This window comes from Canis lupus, chromosome 10, assembly GCF_011100685.1.
Source record: "Canis lupus familiaris isolate Mischka breed German Shepherd chromosome 10, alternate assembly UU_Cfam_GSD_1.0, whole genome shotgun sequence".
NCBI lineage: Eukaryota > Metazoa > Chordata > Mammalia > Carnivora > Canidae > Canis > Canis lupus.
Window position 1 is genome coordinate 17,678,613 of NC_049231.1, and position 17,521 is coordinate 17,696,133.

The 17,521-nt window shown below is 63.9% G+C and overlaps 3 protein-coding genes and 1 long non-coding RNA gene across 7 annotated transcripts; 3 read left to right on the forward strand and 1 right to left on the reverse strand.

Annotated features, from left to right (window-relative positions):
- Positions 1 to 59: 59 nt before the first annotated feature.
- On the reverse strand, positions 60 to 4,522 carry KLHDC7B (kelch domain containing 7B). The gene has a single exon (XM_038551557.1). It carries the CDS (start codon positions 4,150 to 4,152, stop codon positions 1,117 to 1,119), a length of 3,036 nt encoding a protein of 1,011 aa, XP_038407485.1. The 5' UTR covers positions 4,153 to 4,522; the 3' UTR covers positions 60 to 1,116.
- A 49-nt stretch (positions 4,523 to 4,571) lies between these two features.
- LOC111097610 lies at positions 4,572 to 6,425 on the forward strand. 2 transcript variants are annotated; one of them, XR_005365460.1, is made up of 4 exons: positions 4,572 to 5,233; positions 5,365 to 5,450; positions 5,597 to 5,871; positions 5,992 to 6,425. It is a non-coding gene; the product is annotated as an uncharacterized LOC111097610 (long non-coding RNA). The 2 variants fall into 2 exon arrangements; XR_005365459.1 differs by having other exon boundaries at positions 5,665 to 5,871; positions 5,992 to 6,422.
- A 4,140-nt stretch (positions 6,426 to 10,565) lies between these two features.
- LOC481187 (protein SCO2 homolog, mitochondrial) lies at positions 10,566 to 17,396 on the forward strand. 2 transcript variants are annotated; one of them, XM_038550094.1, is made up of 3 exons: positions 10,566 to 10,742; positions 15,819 to 16,030; positions 16,553 to 17,396. In XM_038550094.1, exon 3 carries the CDS (start codon positions 16,566 to 16,568, stop codon positions 17,364 to 17,366), a length of 801 nt encoding a protein of 266 aa, XP_038406022.1. In that variant the 5' UTR covers positions 10,566 to 10,742; positions 15,819 to 16,030; positions 16,553 to 16,565; the 3' UTR covers positions 17,367 to 17,396. The 2 variants fall into 2 exon arrangements, with proteins under 2 accessions (XP_038406022.1, XP_038406021.1); XM_038550093.1 differs by lacking the exon at positions 10,566 to 10,742 and adding an exon at positions 13,253 to 13,948 and having other exon boundaries at positions 16,553 to 17,394.
- ODF3B (outer dense fiber of sperm tails 3B) lies at positions 11,137 to 14,256 on the forward strand. 2 transcript variants are annotated; one of them, XM_038550092.1, is made up of 6 exons: positions 11,397 to 11,520; positions 11,609 to 11,812; positions 12,027 to 12,131; positions 12,220 to 12,341; positions 12,418 to 12,558; positions 12,647 to 12,778. In XM_038550092.1, the coding sequence occupies exons 1-6, from the start codon at positions 11,412 to 11,414 to the stop codon at positions 12,725 to 12,727; spliced, it is 762 nt and encodes a 253-aa protein (XP_038406020.1). In that variant the 5' UTR covers positions 11,397 to 11,411; the 3' UTR covers positions 12,728 to 12,778. The 2 variants fall into 2 exon arrangements, with proteins under 2 accessions (XP_038406019.1, XP_038406020.1); XM_038550091.1 differs by lacking the exon at positions 12,220 to 12,341 and having other exon boundaries at positions 11,137 to 11,520; positions 12,647 to 14,256.
- Positions 17,397 to 17,521: the final 125 nt, after the last annotated feature.

The window sequence follows — 17,521 nt, forward strand, 5'->3', positions numbered from 1 at the left end:
TACCCAGCAGCTTTCCAAACCTTGCAAACAAAAAATGAGAATTATAAGATGCAGATGCCTTCAATGAATTAAATATATTTAGTGCCAGCAGCACCAAGCAGAATAAAAAGCAAAAATGGGGCTGGATAGGGACAAACCAGGTCAGACGGTGGGACGGGCAGCAGTAGTCAGTCAGATTTATTTGCCTTCCTGTGGTGGATTCCAAAATAGGTAAAGGGCAACATCGTTCATTCATCCTAGGCACTGTCCGAGGTGCTCACAAATATGACCGTATGTTCTCACAAGTCTCCTGAGTGACAGATGGTCGTTATCCCCGTTTCACAGAGGAGAAGAATGAAGGTAATGTTGAGGCCTGTGGCTCATGGGAAAGAGCTCGGGGAGAAGCTGGGCCTTGTGTAAGAACCAGAGTTGGTGGGAGGTGAGGCTGGCTTCCAGGGCAGAGCAGGTGGGAGGGACCCCCCCCCAAGGGGTGTGAGCCCAAGAGGTCCTGGCCAGACCTGGCAGGGCCTACAGGCGGCAGAGTGGTTTCAGAGACAAGGTTCTAGGCCTTGGGGACCAGTTGGACAAAGGAGGGCTCCAGAGTTGTTCCCAGAAGAGCCAAGCAGGCTCCCGAGGCCTGAGGCAAGGACATTTCCCGGGGACTTCTCCGTCCCTTGTCCCCCTTCCCACTCCCTCATAGACGCCCTGCCCAGCTTGAAGCACTCGCTCAGGACAACACACAGGGGTGTGACTGTGTTTCCAGCCACCTCTTCCTCCACAGACCAAGTCCTGGTCCTTAGGGCCACATCAGTCCCCGGCTTGGAGGCCCCGCGGCCTGCAGCCAGGCCTTCTTCCCAGGCCGGGGGTGCTGTGGGACCGTCCTGAGGAGGGGCTGGGGGAGCCAGCTGTGGGCTGCGGGGACCGAGTCCTAAGGAGTGGACGGCGCTGAGTGGGCAGGTGGGAAGCGGCTCCCGGGAGCAAAGAGCCTGAGCCCCAGGGGAGAAGCCTCTGTTGGGGGCGATGCAGGGGATCAGCAGCCTTATCCTAACAGAAAAGCGAGGTTGTCCCAGAAGCCCCGGCAGAGAGTTCTGGATCCCCGACACCGTGGGCGGCCGGGGTCTCGGGGGGGGCAGCTGCTCAGAGTGCAGTCTGCAGGGGGTGCGCTGCGGGCAGGGTCAGCACGAAGGGGCAGAGGACTCCCCTGCTCCCCAGGGGAAAGGGCTGTAGCTCCTGGGCCTGGAACTGCGCGGTCCCCTCGGACACCGTGAAGGTGGCGGTGACCTGGCGGTTGAGGCAGTAGATGGTGTCGCCCAGCGCAGCGCAGTGCAGCGGGGCGGGGGCGGGCAGCGGCAGGGGCGCGGCGCGGCTCCAGGAGCCAGTCACCGTGTTGTAGCGCAGGACGGCGGCGCCCACGCCGCGCAGCAGGTCGAAGCGGTACAAGAAGCCGCCCAGGGCCACCATGTCGCTGCAGCGCCGGTGGCTGGCGCTGTAGGGACACTCGTCCCACGCGTCCTTCCCGGGGCTGTACCTGAGCAGGCGGTAGGAGAGGTGGCCGCCGGTCACGTAGATGTCCCCGCGGCAGGCCACGGCCTCGTGCGCCACCGGGAAGGAGCCCGCGGGGAGGGGCGCGCGCGGCGTCCAGGCGTCGGTGCGCGGGTCGTAGCGCTCCACGCTGCGCAGGCACTCGCCGCCGATGGCGTACAGCATTCCGTCCAGGGCCACCAGCTTGAGCTGCGCGCGCGCCTGCCGCATGGGCCGCACCTGGCTCCACACGTCGGTCAGCGGGTTGTAGCAGAACACCTGGTTGGAGCAGGCGGCCGCGGCGCCCGAGCCTCGCACGCCCCCCGCCAGGAACAGGTAGTTGTGCATCGTGCACAGCGCGCAGCCGCGCAGCGGGGCCTCGGCCGGCACCGGCGTCAGCGCCCGCCAGGTGTTCTCGCACGGGTCGAGCACGTGCAGGTGCGGCCGGGAGGCTGCCTCCGCCCCCGCGCCCCCGCCGCGCGCCCCGCCGCCCTGGTAGGGGCCGGGCAGCACCAGCACCCCCAGCACCGCCTGGCCGCGCCCGGTGCGGAGCCTCAGGATGCGCTCGCGGGCCGCGCCGCTCAGCCGCCGGTACAGGGCGGTGTCCCCCAGCACGCGCAGCAGGTCGTCGCTCAGCAGGGCGTAGGGGTCCCGCTCCGGCCCCCCCGCCTCCCAGCTCCTGGGGCCCGGGAGCGTCGGGGCCCCCAACACCGCCCCGCGGCCTGCAGCGCGCGCCTCGCCGCCCGGGGCCCCGCCCTGCCGCCCGGGGAACACCGCCCTGCTGGCGTCGGGCTCAGGGCTCCCTGCAACCCCCGCGCCCCCCGCACCCCCGACGCCCACATCTGAGGAGCCATCCGTGACCACCGGGCTGGGGGCCGCCCCTTCCGGGGCAGAACACTCTCTGTCCTCAGGGGCCTTGCCAGGGCTGGGATCCCTGGGGCCCTGGGGAGCTGCCCTTGGGGCCCTCCCTTGGTGTCTCTCCTGCCTGGGGAAAGGGTGACTCCTAAGAACCATGGAAATAAGGTTTTCCCAGCTGCTTGAGAGCTGCCCCTCCTGCTTGTCCTTGCAGAGAGCCACCCTGTGCGCCTGGGGCGTCGGCCCCGACCCACTATTGGGGGCAAGGGATGGGGGGGCCTCGGCTGGGCCTGGGGTTAGGACTGGGGCTGGGGTTAGGGTTGGGGATGAGTTTGGCGCTGGGGCTGCAGCTGAGGTTGGGGCTACGCATGGGGTTGGGGCTGGGACTGGGTTTGGGGTTGGGGATGAGGTTGGGGCTGGGGCTGGGGCTGCAGCTGGGACTGGGGTTGGGGTTTGGGCTAGGGCTGCCCCTACACCGGCAGTTTCATCCTCGGCAGGACACTGGCCAACTCTCAGGGACAAAGAGTCTGAGGGAGAGGACGTCGGAGGAGTTGGGGAAGGTGAGGGTGGCAGGGCCGGGGGCTCGTGAGTGGGGGGACCCCCTGCCTCCCACCCGCCGCTCTGCACCCCCAGGCCTGGGCCAGAGAAGGAGCCGTGTCCGGAGCCCCGAGCCCCCACCTTGCCCTCCTCGGCGGCATCCGGAGTCCCCTGTCCCTGAGGCAGAAGTGGGTGTCCACCCCGTAACCCTGCTGGCCTCGGGCCCCTGGAGCCTGGGGCCTGGCTGACACTCCCGGGGCCCAGGAGCTCTGTCCGCGCCCAGGGCCAGGCTTCCTCGGAGGCAGGGGGTCCCTGAGACTGCGGAGCAGAGCCTGGGGCTGCTGGGAGGCCGCCGTCCCTGCACCCCGTGGCTGCCGCCCCCCCCAGGGGCCCGGTGTGAGTGGCGGGAGCAGGGGGCACCTGCGGGGGAAGAGCAGGCCCCAGGGAGCCGGCGGCATCCACCGTGTCCCACACGCTCAGCACAGCGCCCTGCCGAGCAGGGTGCACCTTGGGGAAATAGGGGTCTCTGTCCCCCAAGCCCTGGTGGGGCGACCACCGCCGGCAGCTGTGGCCCCTCTCCAGGGAGCCAGGCAGCCCCGCACCTTGTCGCCGGGGGTTGGGGTCCTGTTCTGTGGTGTGGGCCGCGGCTTGGCCAGTTGACACCTTGGCTGGGACGCCACCTGCCCCCACTTGCCCTTCCGTCCTCCTGCCGGGGCTCCGAGGGGTGAAGTGTATCAGGAGGGGGCCAGAGGACCCCCCTCCGCTGCTCCTACCCTGGAGGGCAGCACCCGGCCTGAGAGGCTCCCTTCCTTTACCTCGGGGGGCTTCTCGAGGGGCATTACCTTGCTGCTTTCCTGAGGCCCCTCCGCGGGTCACCTCGCCAGGTGTCTGGAGTGGAGGTGCTGCTGCGGTGACCAGAACCCCCCCTTCCCGCAGTGTCTGGTCCCAGGCCCCGGCTGCAGGCGGCCTCCCCTGGCTGCATCCTGGCGGCTCCGACTCCCCCTGCCCCGAGCCGCGGCCGTCACCGACCTGGGACGTCAGGGGCAGGGCTGGCCCTGGCCTTCCCGCCTGAGGCTGGGCCGCGGGGGTCATGGGTGCGGGTCCTGACGCCTCCTGCTCCCGCCCAGAGCCAAACCAGTGCAGGGCGAGTGCGGTGGCCGCCACCACGGCCAGTGCCAGCAGCGTGAGCACGGGCCCGTCCCAGTCATCCTCCGTGTCCCAGCCCCAGCCCAGCCCGGACCCCGGGGTGCCCTGGGTCATGGTGCACGCTGCCCACGGGTGAGGGGCGCCTGCTGAGGGGCCTCACTCTGCGTGGCGTCAGGGGGAGCCCCCCCGAGACCGCATGCTGTCCAGGCGCTCCGGGAGCTCAGGGACCCCGCTGGGCCCACCTGCCCCCTCCTTTCCCGTAGGTTCCAGCAGCAAGTGCCATCGTCCTCAGGACTGTCCTGCGTCTCAGCCAACCTGCCTCTGCCTGCGGACCCTCCGACCCCCAGGCCTCCTGCACGGCGTCCCAGCTTGGAGCCGGGGCGCCTCAGGCTGTCGGGGCAGAGTTACCCACCGGGAGATGTTATCTGCAGCTTTAGCAACACGATGCAGCCGATGAGATTACCAGAAACCCAAGAAGCCCATTCCACTGCGGGGGGGGGGGGGGGGGGGGGGGGGGGGTAGGAGAGGCACAGGCCGTGGGGCCAACCCTGCAGGCTTGTCTCAGACCGAGGAGGGCACGCATCCTCTCGCTAAGCTCTGCCCCGAGACGTGCACCCTCCTGTCACCTGAGGGAGCAGGGGGGTGGACTGGGACTTGCACTGTTCTCTCCCAGAATGCATGAGGGCCTGGGAGGGACCAGGCCTAAAGCCGCTCCCTTCCTCCAGCAGCCTCTGGAAGTCCCTCATCCTGAGCTCAGAAGAGGCAGGATGGAGTTTTCAAAAGGAATGTTCTAAGCTGACAAGAGGAAAAAAATGAACAAAATCAAACCCAAAGTTGTATTTCCTTATTGGCCTGATTATCCCAATCTGCCTGCCCTCTCCAGCGCCTGCTGTGCCTCCCCTGCACCCCAAGAGCACCTGCCTGCTCGGATTCCTCTCATGGTGCCCCCAGAAAGCCTGAGCCCAGCCTGCCTCAGCCCCGATGCCGCAGCAGCCAGCCCCCAGGGGCCCTCCGAGACCTCCGCTGACCCCGTGCGTCGCCCTGGCTCCTGGCTGCCCATCCCATCCCCTGGCCCTCCCCCGTCTTCGCCAAATCACTGCAGTCCGCTGTCCTCCGTGGAAGTCAACCCCTCACAGGCCAGCACGTAGACGCCTGTGCGGGCCGTGCACCTGGCCTACCTCGGCCTGTTCGGCAGGTACGAGCCACGTCTTCTCCACCTGCTCCTCACTTAACCCGAAGCACGTGGGGCCCAGACATGAACAGGAGCCAGGAGTCTCCGGGACAAAGGCGGGACCCCCCCCAACATGTATTCGTTCCTTTTTCTAGGACACAGGACCTCTCCCTGACTCGGACACTGAGGAGACGGCCAAGGAGCATCCCTGGCACCCAGCCCAGGCTCCGCTGGACCTCAGGTACGTCACCCATCTGGTGGCCTCCCAGCTCCCCGGAGTGTATTAGATGACAGTTAGAGGGTGGAAGGCGGGCCCAAGCTTTAAGGTGGACCTCAAGTTGGTGGCAGGCTTTATGGACATTGTACCTATACCCGTCCCCGTCCCAGGCTCTGTCTCTTGGTTGTTTGAGGTCCAAAGGCCCTGAAAAGACGGACGTGACATGCCCTCCTTACAGGCCACGCAGAAGCCCGTCAGGCATCTCTACCCAGCTTCTGAAGACACCTGTCGTTAGCAGGGCCAGGCTGCTGTCCGAGACCAGAAGAAGCGTCACTGGGTGATGCCCTAGGGTGTCACTGTGATCACGGAGGAACCAAGCACAGGAAATCACTCCAACCAGCCTGACAAGGTGTCAAGGACCGTCATGGGTCTTGGTGGCACACAGGTGACCAAGGACAGGTCTCGGGCCATCCTCTGTGGAAGAAAACCAGGGGTGGAGGGGGGGACTCCGCTGCACGGAGACACTCCCCATTGGGAAGGTGGCTGAGGACATCTTCCCCCCCAGCTCCTCGGAGATTCCCCTTCCTAACGTCCCGGAGAAAGCCCACGGTCGTGGTCGTGCCGCCGGGAGCTGCGCTACGAGACACCAACACAGCAAAGTTACCGTCGAGGGGAAAGACAAACATGCAGCAGGAGCCTTGGAAGGTGTCCTGCGGGCGCACTGCCCCCCGAAGCTCCTGTTCCTCAGACACTGGGAACAGGAGGAGACGTGCGTGCTCCCGCAGCCACGCACCCAGTGCTGGGGGCCTGGGGGTAGAAAACGGAGGGCACACGCATGCTGCTCCACAGCCCTCCCGGGGCCCGAACGGGGCTGGAACACTCGGGAAGAAAAGCGCGGTGATGTGCTGACATGATCCAAGTGGAGAGCTAACACACATAAAATGGCGTCCCTTTTTTTTAAATCTTTTTTTTTTTTTTTTTCATTTTAAATCATTTAAGGACGCCTGGGCGGCTCAGCAGTTGAGCCTCTGCCTTTAGCTCAGGACATGACACCAGGGTCCTGGGATCGAGTCCCACGTCAGGCTCCCTGCATGGGGCCTGCTTCTCCCTCTGCCTGTGTCTCTGCCTCTCTCTCTCTCTCTCTCTGTCATGAATAAATAAATACAATAAAAAACAAACAAACAAACAAAAAAAAACAGTGTGGCACTCACACAAGGATGGACATACAGACCGGGGGAAAGAACTGCAAGTCCAGAAATAAATCCGGACTCTGTGGCCAGTTGATTTTTGGCAGGTGTGCGAAGGCCATTCAAGAGGGAAACGTTGGTGTCGGCGAACACGCTGGATCGCTGGATGTCCACACGCACACCGGAGCCACGCCCCTGCTCACCCCACACACACAGGTTGACTTCATGGGGCACCTGCGCGCTCAGGTGGGGAGCGTCTGCCTCCGGCCCAGGCCGTGCCCCCAGGTCCTGGGATCGAGTCCCTCTCGGGCTCCCCGCAGGGGGCCTGCCTCTCTCCGTGTCTCTGCCGCTCTGGGGGTCTCTCAAATAAATAAAATCTTTAAAACAAATTAACTTCAAATGGATCAACAACCTAAGTACAGGAGCTAAAACCATAAACTCTTAGAAGAAAACATACGGATAAATATTCATGAAGTTGGTTTTAACAGTGGGTTCTCTGGCCCGGCCGGCCCCAGCCCCGCATCCCCGCAGCCGGGCGCCCGATGACTGTGGGGGGCCTGTCACGAGTGCTCGGGCGCTGGAAGAACTTCAGGGTGGCCCCGCCGGGCGACCACCTCCCCGCCCAGTCGGAACCTGGTTCCCGCAGAAGAGGAGGAGCCATGGCAGCGCCATGGCCGGAAGGTAGCCAAGAACGGCTCCTAGGAGGGCACCCAGTGAGGCGGGTGGCCGCGGGCGCAGGGCCACCCCGGGCAGAGGACGCCAGGCCCACCCCGGGCAGCATGGCCCAGAGCAAAGCCTCCCCACCGACGGCCATCACGTGGTCCCACGACAAAGCCAGGGACAGTGCTGTGCGAATCATGAGTCACCGAGTCGGTTTCCGCTCGGGTCCTGATCACAGGGTGGAGACGCCCTCAGCTCTGTGCTCCCCGGGGTGTCTGCTTCTCTCCCTGCCCCCCACCCCCACCCCCTAAAACAAATACATAAATGTTAAAAAAAAAAAAAAAAAAGCAACTACATTGCCGTGCTGTTCCGTATTTACTGACAAAACTAGCACACAAGGGGAGCCGTGTTCACCCCCGCGGCAGGGATCCGTGAGGGGACAGCCTCCCACCCAGCCCGCGGTCCCAGCACCCTCGGGGACAAAACCTAGCGCCACGTCTGCCAGCTCGGGGAGGCCCTGTGGGGGCCCCTCCAGGGTCAGGGGAGGGCCCAGCTACACACAGCCCGCGGCTTGGTCCACCAGCCAAGCAGCAGCGTATGATCGCCACGTGCCCCTCACCCCGTGGGTTCTGCATGTCACCAAAGCAGGTGAGCTCTACATCCAGCCACCCTGTGTCACTCCCTCCACCATTGCTGTTCTGGTCCAGGGAACAGACCCAACCCCGACCTACAGAAATATAACCCGTTTCTAAACTGGAAACTCAAAACCCTAACCTAGCCTCTCCTCCCCACCGTAACCTACACGGTCGATACAATTCCGATTTCAACGGATTCTCAGAAATTCACCTAGGGAAAAAAAAAGTGTAAAATTATCCAAGCAATTTTGGAAAGGACGCCAAAAAAGAAGGGACTTGCCCTGTCAGGAATCAGAAAGCACTAGAAAGCCACAATAAAACAGGAGCATGTATAAAAATGTCATTCCTCTGTACAGCAAAAATTACCAATAAGAAAATAGAAAGAAAAATAACAAATCAAAAACACAAGACCCCCAGACGAGTTACCATGTGTAACAAAAACATCCTGGACACCTGGCCGGCCCAGCAGTAGGACATTTAAGTTTTGATTCCAAGATCATGAGTTCAAGCCCCATATTCAGTGTAAAGATTGGTTAAAGATAAAAAGAAAATAATTTTTTTGAAGATTTATTTATTTGGGGGAGGAAGGGGCAGGAGAGAGAATCCCAAGCACATTCACTTCTGAACATAGCGCTGGATTCCACGATCCCGAGATCATGACCTGAGCCGAAATCAAAAGTTGGACGCTTAACCGAGTCCCCCAGGAGGTCCCAAAATAAAATCTTTTTTTTTAAATGTCCTTCTTGGGCAGCCCAGGTGGCTCAGCGGTTTAGCACCGCCTGTAGCCCAGGGCTTGATCCTGGAGACCCGGGATCGAGTCCTGCGTCGGGCTCCCTGCATGGAGCCTGCTTCTCCCTCTGCCTGTGTCTGCCTCTCTCTCTCTGTGTGTGTGTCTGTCATGAATGAATAAATAAAATCTTTAAAAAAAATTAGCAATTTGCAAATACTTTTGTTTTTAAAATATTCAAAAAAAATAAAATAAAATATTCAGTAAGATATCTCGTATATGGAATAAAGTTTGTACTAATCAAACAAAATGATTATAGCTTTTAAACTTTAAACACAAAAATTCCCAACTGTCACAGAATTCCAGAAGTGAGAAAACTCAAGGAAGTGGTTTCTTCCTTGTTACACCCGCTCTGGTGTCATTGTTCAGCTCAGATCTGAGGCTTAAAGCCAGAAATGCGTCCTCGCGGGGGAGGAGACACCAGCTGCACTTTGAGCTCCAAGCCCCGTTCACAGTCCTGGCCCGGCCCGGGGCACCCGGCTAAGAACAAGGGCGGCGAGTCCAAGCCAAGGTCCTCACGGAATGCAGGATGTCCTCAAGGATGCATAGGAAAAATCGCTAATTTGAAAGTTACACGAACCCTCCTGAACTCAACAGTAACCACAGGGTTGTCTAAAATATGACCAACAAAAGATTTGTGGGGTAGGAGTATTGTATCTCCCTCCTCCTTTGGAGTCCTGCTCTCGGGAGGATAATGCAAAGCTGACCAAGTCCGGCTCACTGTATTACCTTTAAATTCTCTCCAAACAATGCCTCCTCCACCCGCCTCTCCTCTCAAGCCGCAGGTCCCCTTGGGAGGCCCGCATCCCCGCCGAGGCCCCCTTGGCAAAGACCAGAATCCCCACAAACCTCTGGGCACCGCTCACCCCCCTCCTCTCCAGGAGCCCTGAGTGCTAGAGAGCTCCAGAATGGGCGCGTTCTTTTAGTTGACTTGATTGTTCCTTTTTCTGTTTCCAAAATAGTTACTAACGGTCTTTAAAATTTTTTTCTTCATTAGTAACGAGATCATTCAAGGTTATAGATCTTCCTCTGAACGCGGCTTTAGCTGTGCCCTAGAGTTGGACACGAGGGATCTACCTTTGTGATGCTTTAAATATCATGTGGAGCTTCACATTTGAGTTTCTTTGATCCAGTGGTTTTTGTTTTTTAAAGCTTTAATTTATTTATTCATGAGAGACACAGAGGCAGAGACACGGGCAGAGGGAGAAGCAGGCTCCATGCTGGGAGCCCGACGCAGGACTCGATCCCAGGACCCCGGGGTCACACCCTGAGCCAAAGGCAGAGGCTCAACCGCTGAGCCACCAGGGTGTCCAGATTCAGCGGTTTTTAAAAGACAATTTGTTCATATCTAAGTATTTTTTTTTTTTTTAATATTTTGGACTTTGAGGGCACCTGGGTCAGTCGGTTCAGCTTGGGACTCGAGGTTTGGCTCAGGCCATGATCTTCAGGTGGAGGGATGGGGCCGCATCCATCGCCAGGCTGGGAGCAGAGCCTGCTTGAGATTCTCTGCCCCTCCCCCTGCTGCCTGCGCTCTCAAATAAATAGATGTCTTGTTTAAAAAGAATTATTTTGGACTTCCATCAAAAATGTGCTATCTCTTTATTCAATTTGTATGTTTGTCTTCAGTTTTGTTTTGTGGCCCAGATTGTTTCTGCAAATATTCGCGTGTTTAAATAGATACAAAGTTCTCTCTCTACAGGTGACAAATCGAGCAGGCTGTTTGCGCTACTTACTTTCTTCATCCTCAGGTCTGTCTTTTGTCTGCAGATCTGTTTCTGGAAGGGTGTCCTGAGGACTGGGGGAGGGTGCGGCCAGCCTTGGGCAGAGGCCCAGCCCGCAGGCCTCCTGGGAGTGCCCAGGGCTGGGCGGGGGGGCGGAGCCGGCCGGCATCGCGGAAGGATGGGCGGAGCCAGGTCGGGGCGAGGGGCGGCCAGTTCCCCGTTGCCAGGAGGCGGGACCTGAACACAATGGGGTCTGGGAGTCGGGCTGGGCCGGGTAGGAATCCAGCACCCCACCTCGCCTTCCCCGCCGGGACCCACAAGAGCAGGTTAGTGTACCAACCTTGGGGGCCCCCTCCGGGCATCGGGTCCCCATGCCGCCCCCTCACCCCGGTGTCCTTGCCCGATGCCCCTAAAGTATCCGCGAACCCCAGGGAATTCCTTTCCGGGAGAACTGAGACCAAACTTGGCGCGCTCACACCCGACTGGGCTCGTTCTGGGGGCCTGGGGGGCAGGGGGCGGGGGCAGGGGCAGGAGCCTGGGGCAGGGCCTGGGGCTGGGGGCTGGGGCCTCGGGTTGGGGTTGGGGCTGGGGCTAGGGGCAGGGGCTGGGGCAGGACCTGGGGTTAGGGCTGGGGCTGGGGGCCGGGGGCAGGGACAGGGGCCGGGATCTGGGGCAGGGCCTGGGTCTGGGGCAGGTCCTGGGGCTGGGGGTGAGGCCTGGGGCAGGGCCTGGGTCTGGGGCAGGTCCTGGGGCTGGGGGTGAGGCCTGGGGCAGGGGCCGGGGTCTGGGGGTGCCCCCGACCCCGCGGGGCCCTCAAAGCTCCCGCTTGTTTGCCGGGCGCCCGGGATACCGGATGGGCCCCGCCCCGGAGTCCGGAGTCCGGAGTCCGGAGGCGGGAGGAGGGGCGCCCGGCGGCCCGGCCGAGCCCTGGGTGGAGGGGGGGGGCCGCTCTTCCGTCCGCAGGTGCCGCAGGCCCGAGCGCCCCGCCGCGCCCCATGGGCTCCGACGTGTGGGTCGGCCCCTGGCGGCCGCACCGGCCCCGCGGCCCCATCGCAGCGCTCTACCGAGGCCCGGGCCCCAAATACCTGCTGCCCCCGAACACCGGTACCGGCGTCGGGCGGAGGGCGAAGGCGCGGCGAGGGCGGGCCCGGGGAGGCGCGGGCCCCGGTGAGGCTGCGACGCCCCCCCGCAGGCTACACCCTGCACGACCCGTCGCGGCCCCGCGCCCCGGCCTTCTCCTTCGGCGCGCGCCTCCCCCCGCCGCGGACGTTTTGCGGCCCCGGCCCCGGCCACCTGGTTCCCGCTCGCATGACCGTGCGCGGCCCCGACGGCAGCCCCGCCTACTCCATCCACGGCCGCCCGCGCCCCGCGGCGCCCCTCCTCACTCCCGGACCGGGTCAGGACCCCTGTGACCCCGGCGTCCCCACCCGCCCGGCCGCCTCCCCGGGAACCCCCACCTGCGCCCCGGGCCCCCTCGTGCACCGTCCACTCCAGGCTCGGTGCCCCCATGTCCGATCTCGAAAGGACCCCGGGCCCCAGCGGCTCTGACCCCCGAAGCCCGGTCCCCCCACCGGGTCCCCAGCAGGCCCACCGCCCCGTCCGCCCCGCAGGCAGGTACTTCCCCGAGCGAGCTGGGAACGCGACGTACCCCAGTGCGCCTCGGCACAGCATCGCACCCCGCAACTGGGGCGCCCACGCGGAGCAGCAGACCCCAGGTGGGCCCGGGAGGCCGCCCCGCGGGGACCCGGCGGGGACCCCCGTGAAGGCCGAGCCTCGCCCCCACCGCCCGCTGCTGCCCCCCAGGCCCCGCGACCTACACGGTGCCCTCGCTCCTGGGCCCGCGCGTCGTCGGTAAAGTCTCGGCCCCCACTTACTCCATCTGCGGCCGCAGCGCAGTGGGCAGCTTCTGCGAGGACCTCAGCAAGGTGGGGGCGGCCGGGGGCCGGGGCCCAAGCTCGAGGCCTGCAAGCTGGACCCAGCGCCCCTGCCGCCCTCCCACAGACCCCGGGCCCCTGCGCCTACCACGTGGTGAGCCCCGCGATCTACAAGGCCCGGGCCCCCCAGTTCTCCATGCTGGCGCGGACCTCGCCCCCCCGGGACAACAGCCTGAATCCGGGGCCTGCGGCCTACAGCGTGGACCAGGTGCTCTGGCATCCCGGGTCCCGGGTCCGGGTCGGGACGCGGGGCTGGGGGACCCCCGCGAGGTCAGCGCCGTGTCCTGGGCCCGCAGCACCGGAAGCCCCGCGGCTGGAGCTTCGGAATCCGGCACTCGGACTACCTGGCCCGGGTCCTGACCGACGCGGACGACTGACCGGGCGGGCGGGCCCCACACGTTTGCATAAAGCCTCCCGAGCCTGCAGAACGTGCGCCCCTCTGTTCGCCGCGGGCGCACGGGAGGGGGGGCGGCGCTTGGTCCCCGGGGTCCCGTCCCGCAGCTGGCCTACCCAGCCCCGGAAGGCACGCGTTGCCGTGATTGGTCGCGCAGTAGGGTCGTCCCGCCCCCGCGGCGGCCATTGGCCCAGAGCCCCGCCCATCCGAGCTGCCCCGCCCCCGCCGTCCACTTGCCGCCTTTGGGATCCGAGAGGGCGACTCCGAGGCAGAGGAGCGGACACGGGAGGGAGGGGCGGGGCCGGGCCAAGCGCTCCTGCCGCAGAGACACCGAGACAGGGCGGCGGCAGGTTCCAGCGGTGTCGCACCCCGCAGGCCCGGGGCGATGGAGCCACAGGGGCCCCGCCCGGGCGCACCCGCTGACCTCTCGCGGGGAGAGCCAGAGCCCGAGCGACTCCCGGAGCTGATCCGCCTGAGCTAGGCGGACCTCGGGGCGCCTCTGACCCTGGGGCCCCCACTGTCAGTGACCCCAGGAGAACCCACCACTGTGGGACACCCCCCCCCCGTGTTGGCTACACCCCTGTATCCCATGCCCCGGGGCCATGCCACTGCAAGACCTGGGTCTGCAGAAGACCGTGGCACTGGCCTGGGCCAAGTCTGAACAACAGCTCAGCACTCAGAGCATTCCACAGGAGCAGTGGGGGACAAGGTCACCCTGGTCCTCCTACCTGTCCTGGCTGCCTGTGGACTGCAAGGTTAGAAGATGCCTCCTCTCCAGCCCAGAACGCCTGACCCAAAGAGGTCAGCAGCCCACAGGCAGTTTCTAGTTTCAGCCTGGCCTAGACGGAGTCCCCAAAGGCAGACCCCAGGCTTCTGACCCCCAGGATGGAACTGAAGGTTCCCCCTCCCCATCAGCCCCCATCACAGGACCAAGTTGTCCAGCTTCCCTTTCAGTACCCCAGTCAGGACTCCCAAGGGAAGAGCTGGGCATTCCTCTCCCTTGGTTCCCCAGACTTGTGTCCCTAGGAATGGGTACTAGCCTCTTCCCCATCACTCCCCAAACCAAATGAGGACAGTTTTTTTTCCATTCCCTCTCCGCCAGCCCTATATCTGCTACAACTGCTTAGAACTCCAGCTGAAGTCCTAACCAGGGAAAGTAAGGGGAGATGTGAAAGTAGAGGAGTAGCTGCGCAGGTGTACTCAGGTACCTACCCAGCAGGTTCCAGGGATCAACAGATGTGGTATGGGCAATGGGGTGAGGGGGTGCAACCTGGACAAACTGGAGTCCATTTCTGGATTCACTGTCATCTAGAGCCCAGAGCAGGTACAGGTGGGCTGACTGGTCACTGATCTAGGTGCCTGATAGTAGTACTGGCTGGAATCTCTGAAGGATCACTGATGGGTCATTAACCAGGGTCAGATATTAATCAAAGTTATTTATGAGTCATTGATGGTCACTGAACTTGGATCATCAGTGAAACTTTGGAGTCATTAATAGAGATTTGATCAGAATCACTGTTTGGCCTCTAATCAACCATTAATGGGCCAGAAGACATTGATGAGTCAAATCAATGATGAGTCAAACCAGTCATTAATGAGGACTCATCAGAATTGTTCATAAGTCTGTGGTCATGGTCTTGGACACCTGTTGCTGATGAACCTCTGATCGGGGTCAGTGAAGGGGTCAATGAAGGTCACTGGGAGCCCTGATGCAAGGGAGTTTGGCCAGACATAAGGGCTGCTGGAGGCAGTGGGTCACTCTCCTATGGGTCAGGGCAGGAGGCCAGTTCCCGCAGATGGACTCCTGTATGAAGCCAGAGGTGTCCACCACGGTTGACAGCCTGCCAGTCATCATGGGTAACCTGACCCCAGACTCTGGGTCTACCGTTTGCATATTAAAGATGCCTGACCTCTGACCCCACAAAGTCTAGGTCCTCTCATCAGGGGACCAGGGGACCTCCCCCAGACAGATGATCTGAAGCAACACCAGGGTCAGGGGCCCCGCATCACAACACGCCTGACCACCGGGGCCGGGCGGGCTGTTGGTCGAGCGTACCACTCCATCTGAGTCCTGATTCCAAGCCCCATGTTGGGTGTAGAGATTACTTAAAAAACAGAACAAGATGCCTGACCACCAACTCAAGAGGTGACCTAACATCCCCACAGTAGGGAACCTGGTCCTCCATGTCCAGCGTCCCTGACCCAAGAGCATCCCCCACGTCCCCTCCCAGGAAGCTCAGGCCCCTCACCACCTGCCGCCCCCAGCCTCCATCCTCCACCAGTGAGAAGCCGCTGCTGGTGGACCTGCAGGCCGAGGAGCCCGGATTCCCTGGCCACGCCCGGGCTGGCAGGAGCGCCCGTGAGCACCTGCCCGTGCCCGCTGGAGCCCGTGCGGCCTCTCCATCGGGCGGTCTCCTAATGGGAGCTCTCCTCTCCCCCTCGGAACTCTGGCGGGCTGGCCTCACACGCCCCTCGGGAGCTGGACGACGGCTCAGCCCCAAGGCCCCCGGGTGCAGACCGACCAGTCCTGGCCCGGGCCTCGGCTCCGGGACCCCCGCGCCGGCGGATAGCGGGCGCCCGGAGACCCCCGTCCCTCCCGGCAAGCCCGGCCCCTTCCCTGAGTTCCCATTTCCTGTCCCTCCCGCCCTCCCCCCGGCGCCTCGGGCCCGCTCCACGGGGCCCGCCCGGCCGCCCCCGCTGGCCTACAGGGGGCGTCGTGCCCCGGACCGCGCGCCCAGCACTGCCCGACGCACAGCCGTGGAGCGGGAGAGCGAGCCCGGTGCCGGCGGGAAGAGTGCGGGGGAGGGGGGGGAGGGGGCGCCAGGGCGGAAGCCCCGCGCGCAGCCTTAGGCTGCGCCCGTCACTTCTGCGCACGCGCGCGGCGGGAGGTGGGGGAGGGAAAAGGCGAGCCGCACGCACGCCCGCGCATGCGCTCTGGCGCCGAGCGTGCGGGAGCGCCCGAGCCCGGCGACCCCTGCCGTGTGGCGCTGCCGAGTTTGTGGAGCGCGGGCCGGGTCCCGGGGAGCCTGGGTCGCGCTCGGCGCGTGACCCGCGCGGGGGTCCTGCCTTCTCAGCTGACCGCTGGGCGAAAGGTGTGCGCTCCCAGGAGAGAGGCCCGAGAGGTGCCCGCGGGCCGCCGTCGCGTGCTAGGCAACTTGGCGCGCGCAGCCGGCGTGGAGCGGCCGTGGGGCGTGCCGAGGGTCATCCAGCCCGGAGCGCAGGCCACCGGACGTGGCGGAGAGCAAACGTGGGAATCCCCGGGACGGACCTTTCCGCAGCCGAACAGGTGAGGGGTGTCCTAGGACCAGGGGGCTCCCGCGAGAACGGCACGGAGGCCGGGAGGGGAGGAAGGCGGGGCCTGCGGCCGTGGGAACCTCGCCTCTGCTGGGGCCCAGGCTTGCTGCTGAGCGCGGGCTCGGCCGCCCGTCGGGGGTTGAAGCTACAGACTCACTCGCCTCTTTTCAAGACATGGGGGTTTACTGCAAACAGGCACACATGCTCAGGCGCCCCGGCGAGGCGTGCACGTGGGATGCGGCCCGCCGGCGGAGAGGGAGGACAAGAGGGCAGGAGGGCCGTGCGGAGCCACAAGCGCGGCCGTGCCTGGGTGGGAGCTGGCGCTGGGGAAAGACGGGCGTGGGCCACGGGCCTAGGGGCCGCCTGAGCCGCAGCTGAGCTCATCTGCGGAGTACCGCGGGAGCGGCCTCCGTGAGAGCCGGCGTGGGCTTGGCGCAGCTCCCTGCAGCCACCGGGGTTGACCCAGGACGCTGAGGTGACCTCAGGCTCCTGACCCCAGCACACTGTCCTCCAGGAGCATCAGGTCCATGCTGCTGCTGGCGTGGGCACCCAAGCCTTGGCACAGGCTAGCACATCTCAAGCCATCAGCCCTCCGATGGACCCCAGGAGGCAGGGCCCTCCACGTGAGCTACGGGCTCCTGTCCATGCAGGGCCCTGAAGGGACAGGCAGGCCGAGCAGGCCCCAGGGCCCTGGGCTTCGGACCAGGCTGTTGGTCACCGCCCTGTTTGGGGCTGGGCTGGGCGGGGCCTGGCTGGCTGCAAGGAAGGAGAAGGAGCAGAGGCAGCAGCAACGAAGGACAGAGGCCCTGCGCCAGGCGGCGGTGGGCCAGGGGGACTTCAGTCTGCTGGACCACCGCGGACACACACGCTGCAAGGCCGACTTCCGGGGCCAGTGGGTGCTCCTGTACTTTGGGTTCACTCACTGCCCCGACATCTGCCCCGATGAGCTGGAGAAGCTGGTGCAGGTGGTCCGAGACCTGGAGGCCGAGCCTGGCCTGCCCCCAGTGCAGCCGGTCTTCATCACTGTGGACCCCGAGCGGGACACCGTCGCAGCCATGGCCCGCTACGTCCAGGACTTCCACCCGCGGCTGCTGGGCCTGACCGGGTCTGCTGAGCAAGTAGCCCAGGTGAGCCGCAGCTACCGCGTGTACTACCGTGCCGGCCCCAAGGACGAGGACCAGGACTATATCGTGGACCACTCCATTGCCATCTACCTGCTCAGCCCTGATGGCCTCTTCACCGACTACTACGGCCGCGCCGCGTCTGCACAGCAGATCGCCGACAGCGTGCGGCGCCACATGGCTGCCTTCCGCAGCATCCTGCACTGAGCCACTCATTAAAGGGGGTGTGACGGAGCAGCGGGCTTGTGATCTGTACGGCAGCCCAGGAGGCAAGGGCAGGAAGGGGCTCAGGACTCGGTCACTCACAGAGAGTGCAGGGCACAGGTGGTCCTCTCCCTGCAGAGCAGGACTTGACGGGTTTC

Coding starts and splice junctions, on each gene's coding strand:
- KLHDC7B (XM_038551557.1), bottom strand. CDS start 4,152: ATGACCCAGGGCACCCCGGGGTCCGGGCTGGGCTGGGGCTGGGACACG.
- ODF3B (XM_038550091.1), top strand. CDS start 11,412: ATGGGCTCCGACGTGTGGGTCGGCCCCTGGCGGCCGCACCGGCCCCGC. Junction 11,813..12,026: donor CCTCCTCACTCCCGGACCGG/GTCAGGACCCCT, acceptor TCCGCCCCGCAG/GCAGGTACTTCCCCGAGCGA. Junction 12,132..12,417: donor CGCGGAGCAGCAGACCCCAG/GTGGGCCCGGGA, acceptor GCCCTCCCACAG/ACCCCGGGCCCCTGCGCCTA.
- LOC481187 (XM_038550094.1), top strand. CDS start 16,566: ATGCTGCTGCTGGCGTGGGCACCCAAGCCTTGGCACAGGCTAGCACAT.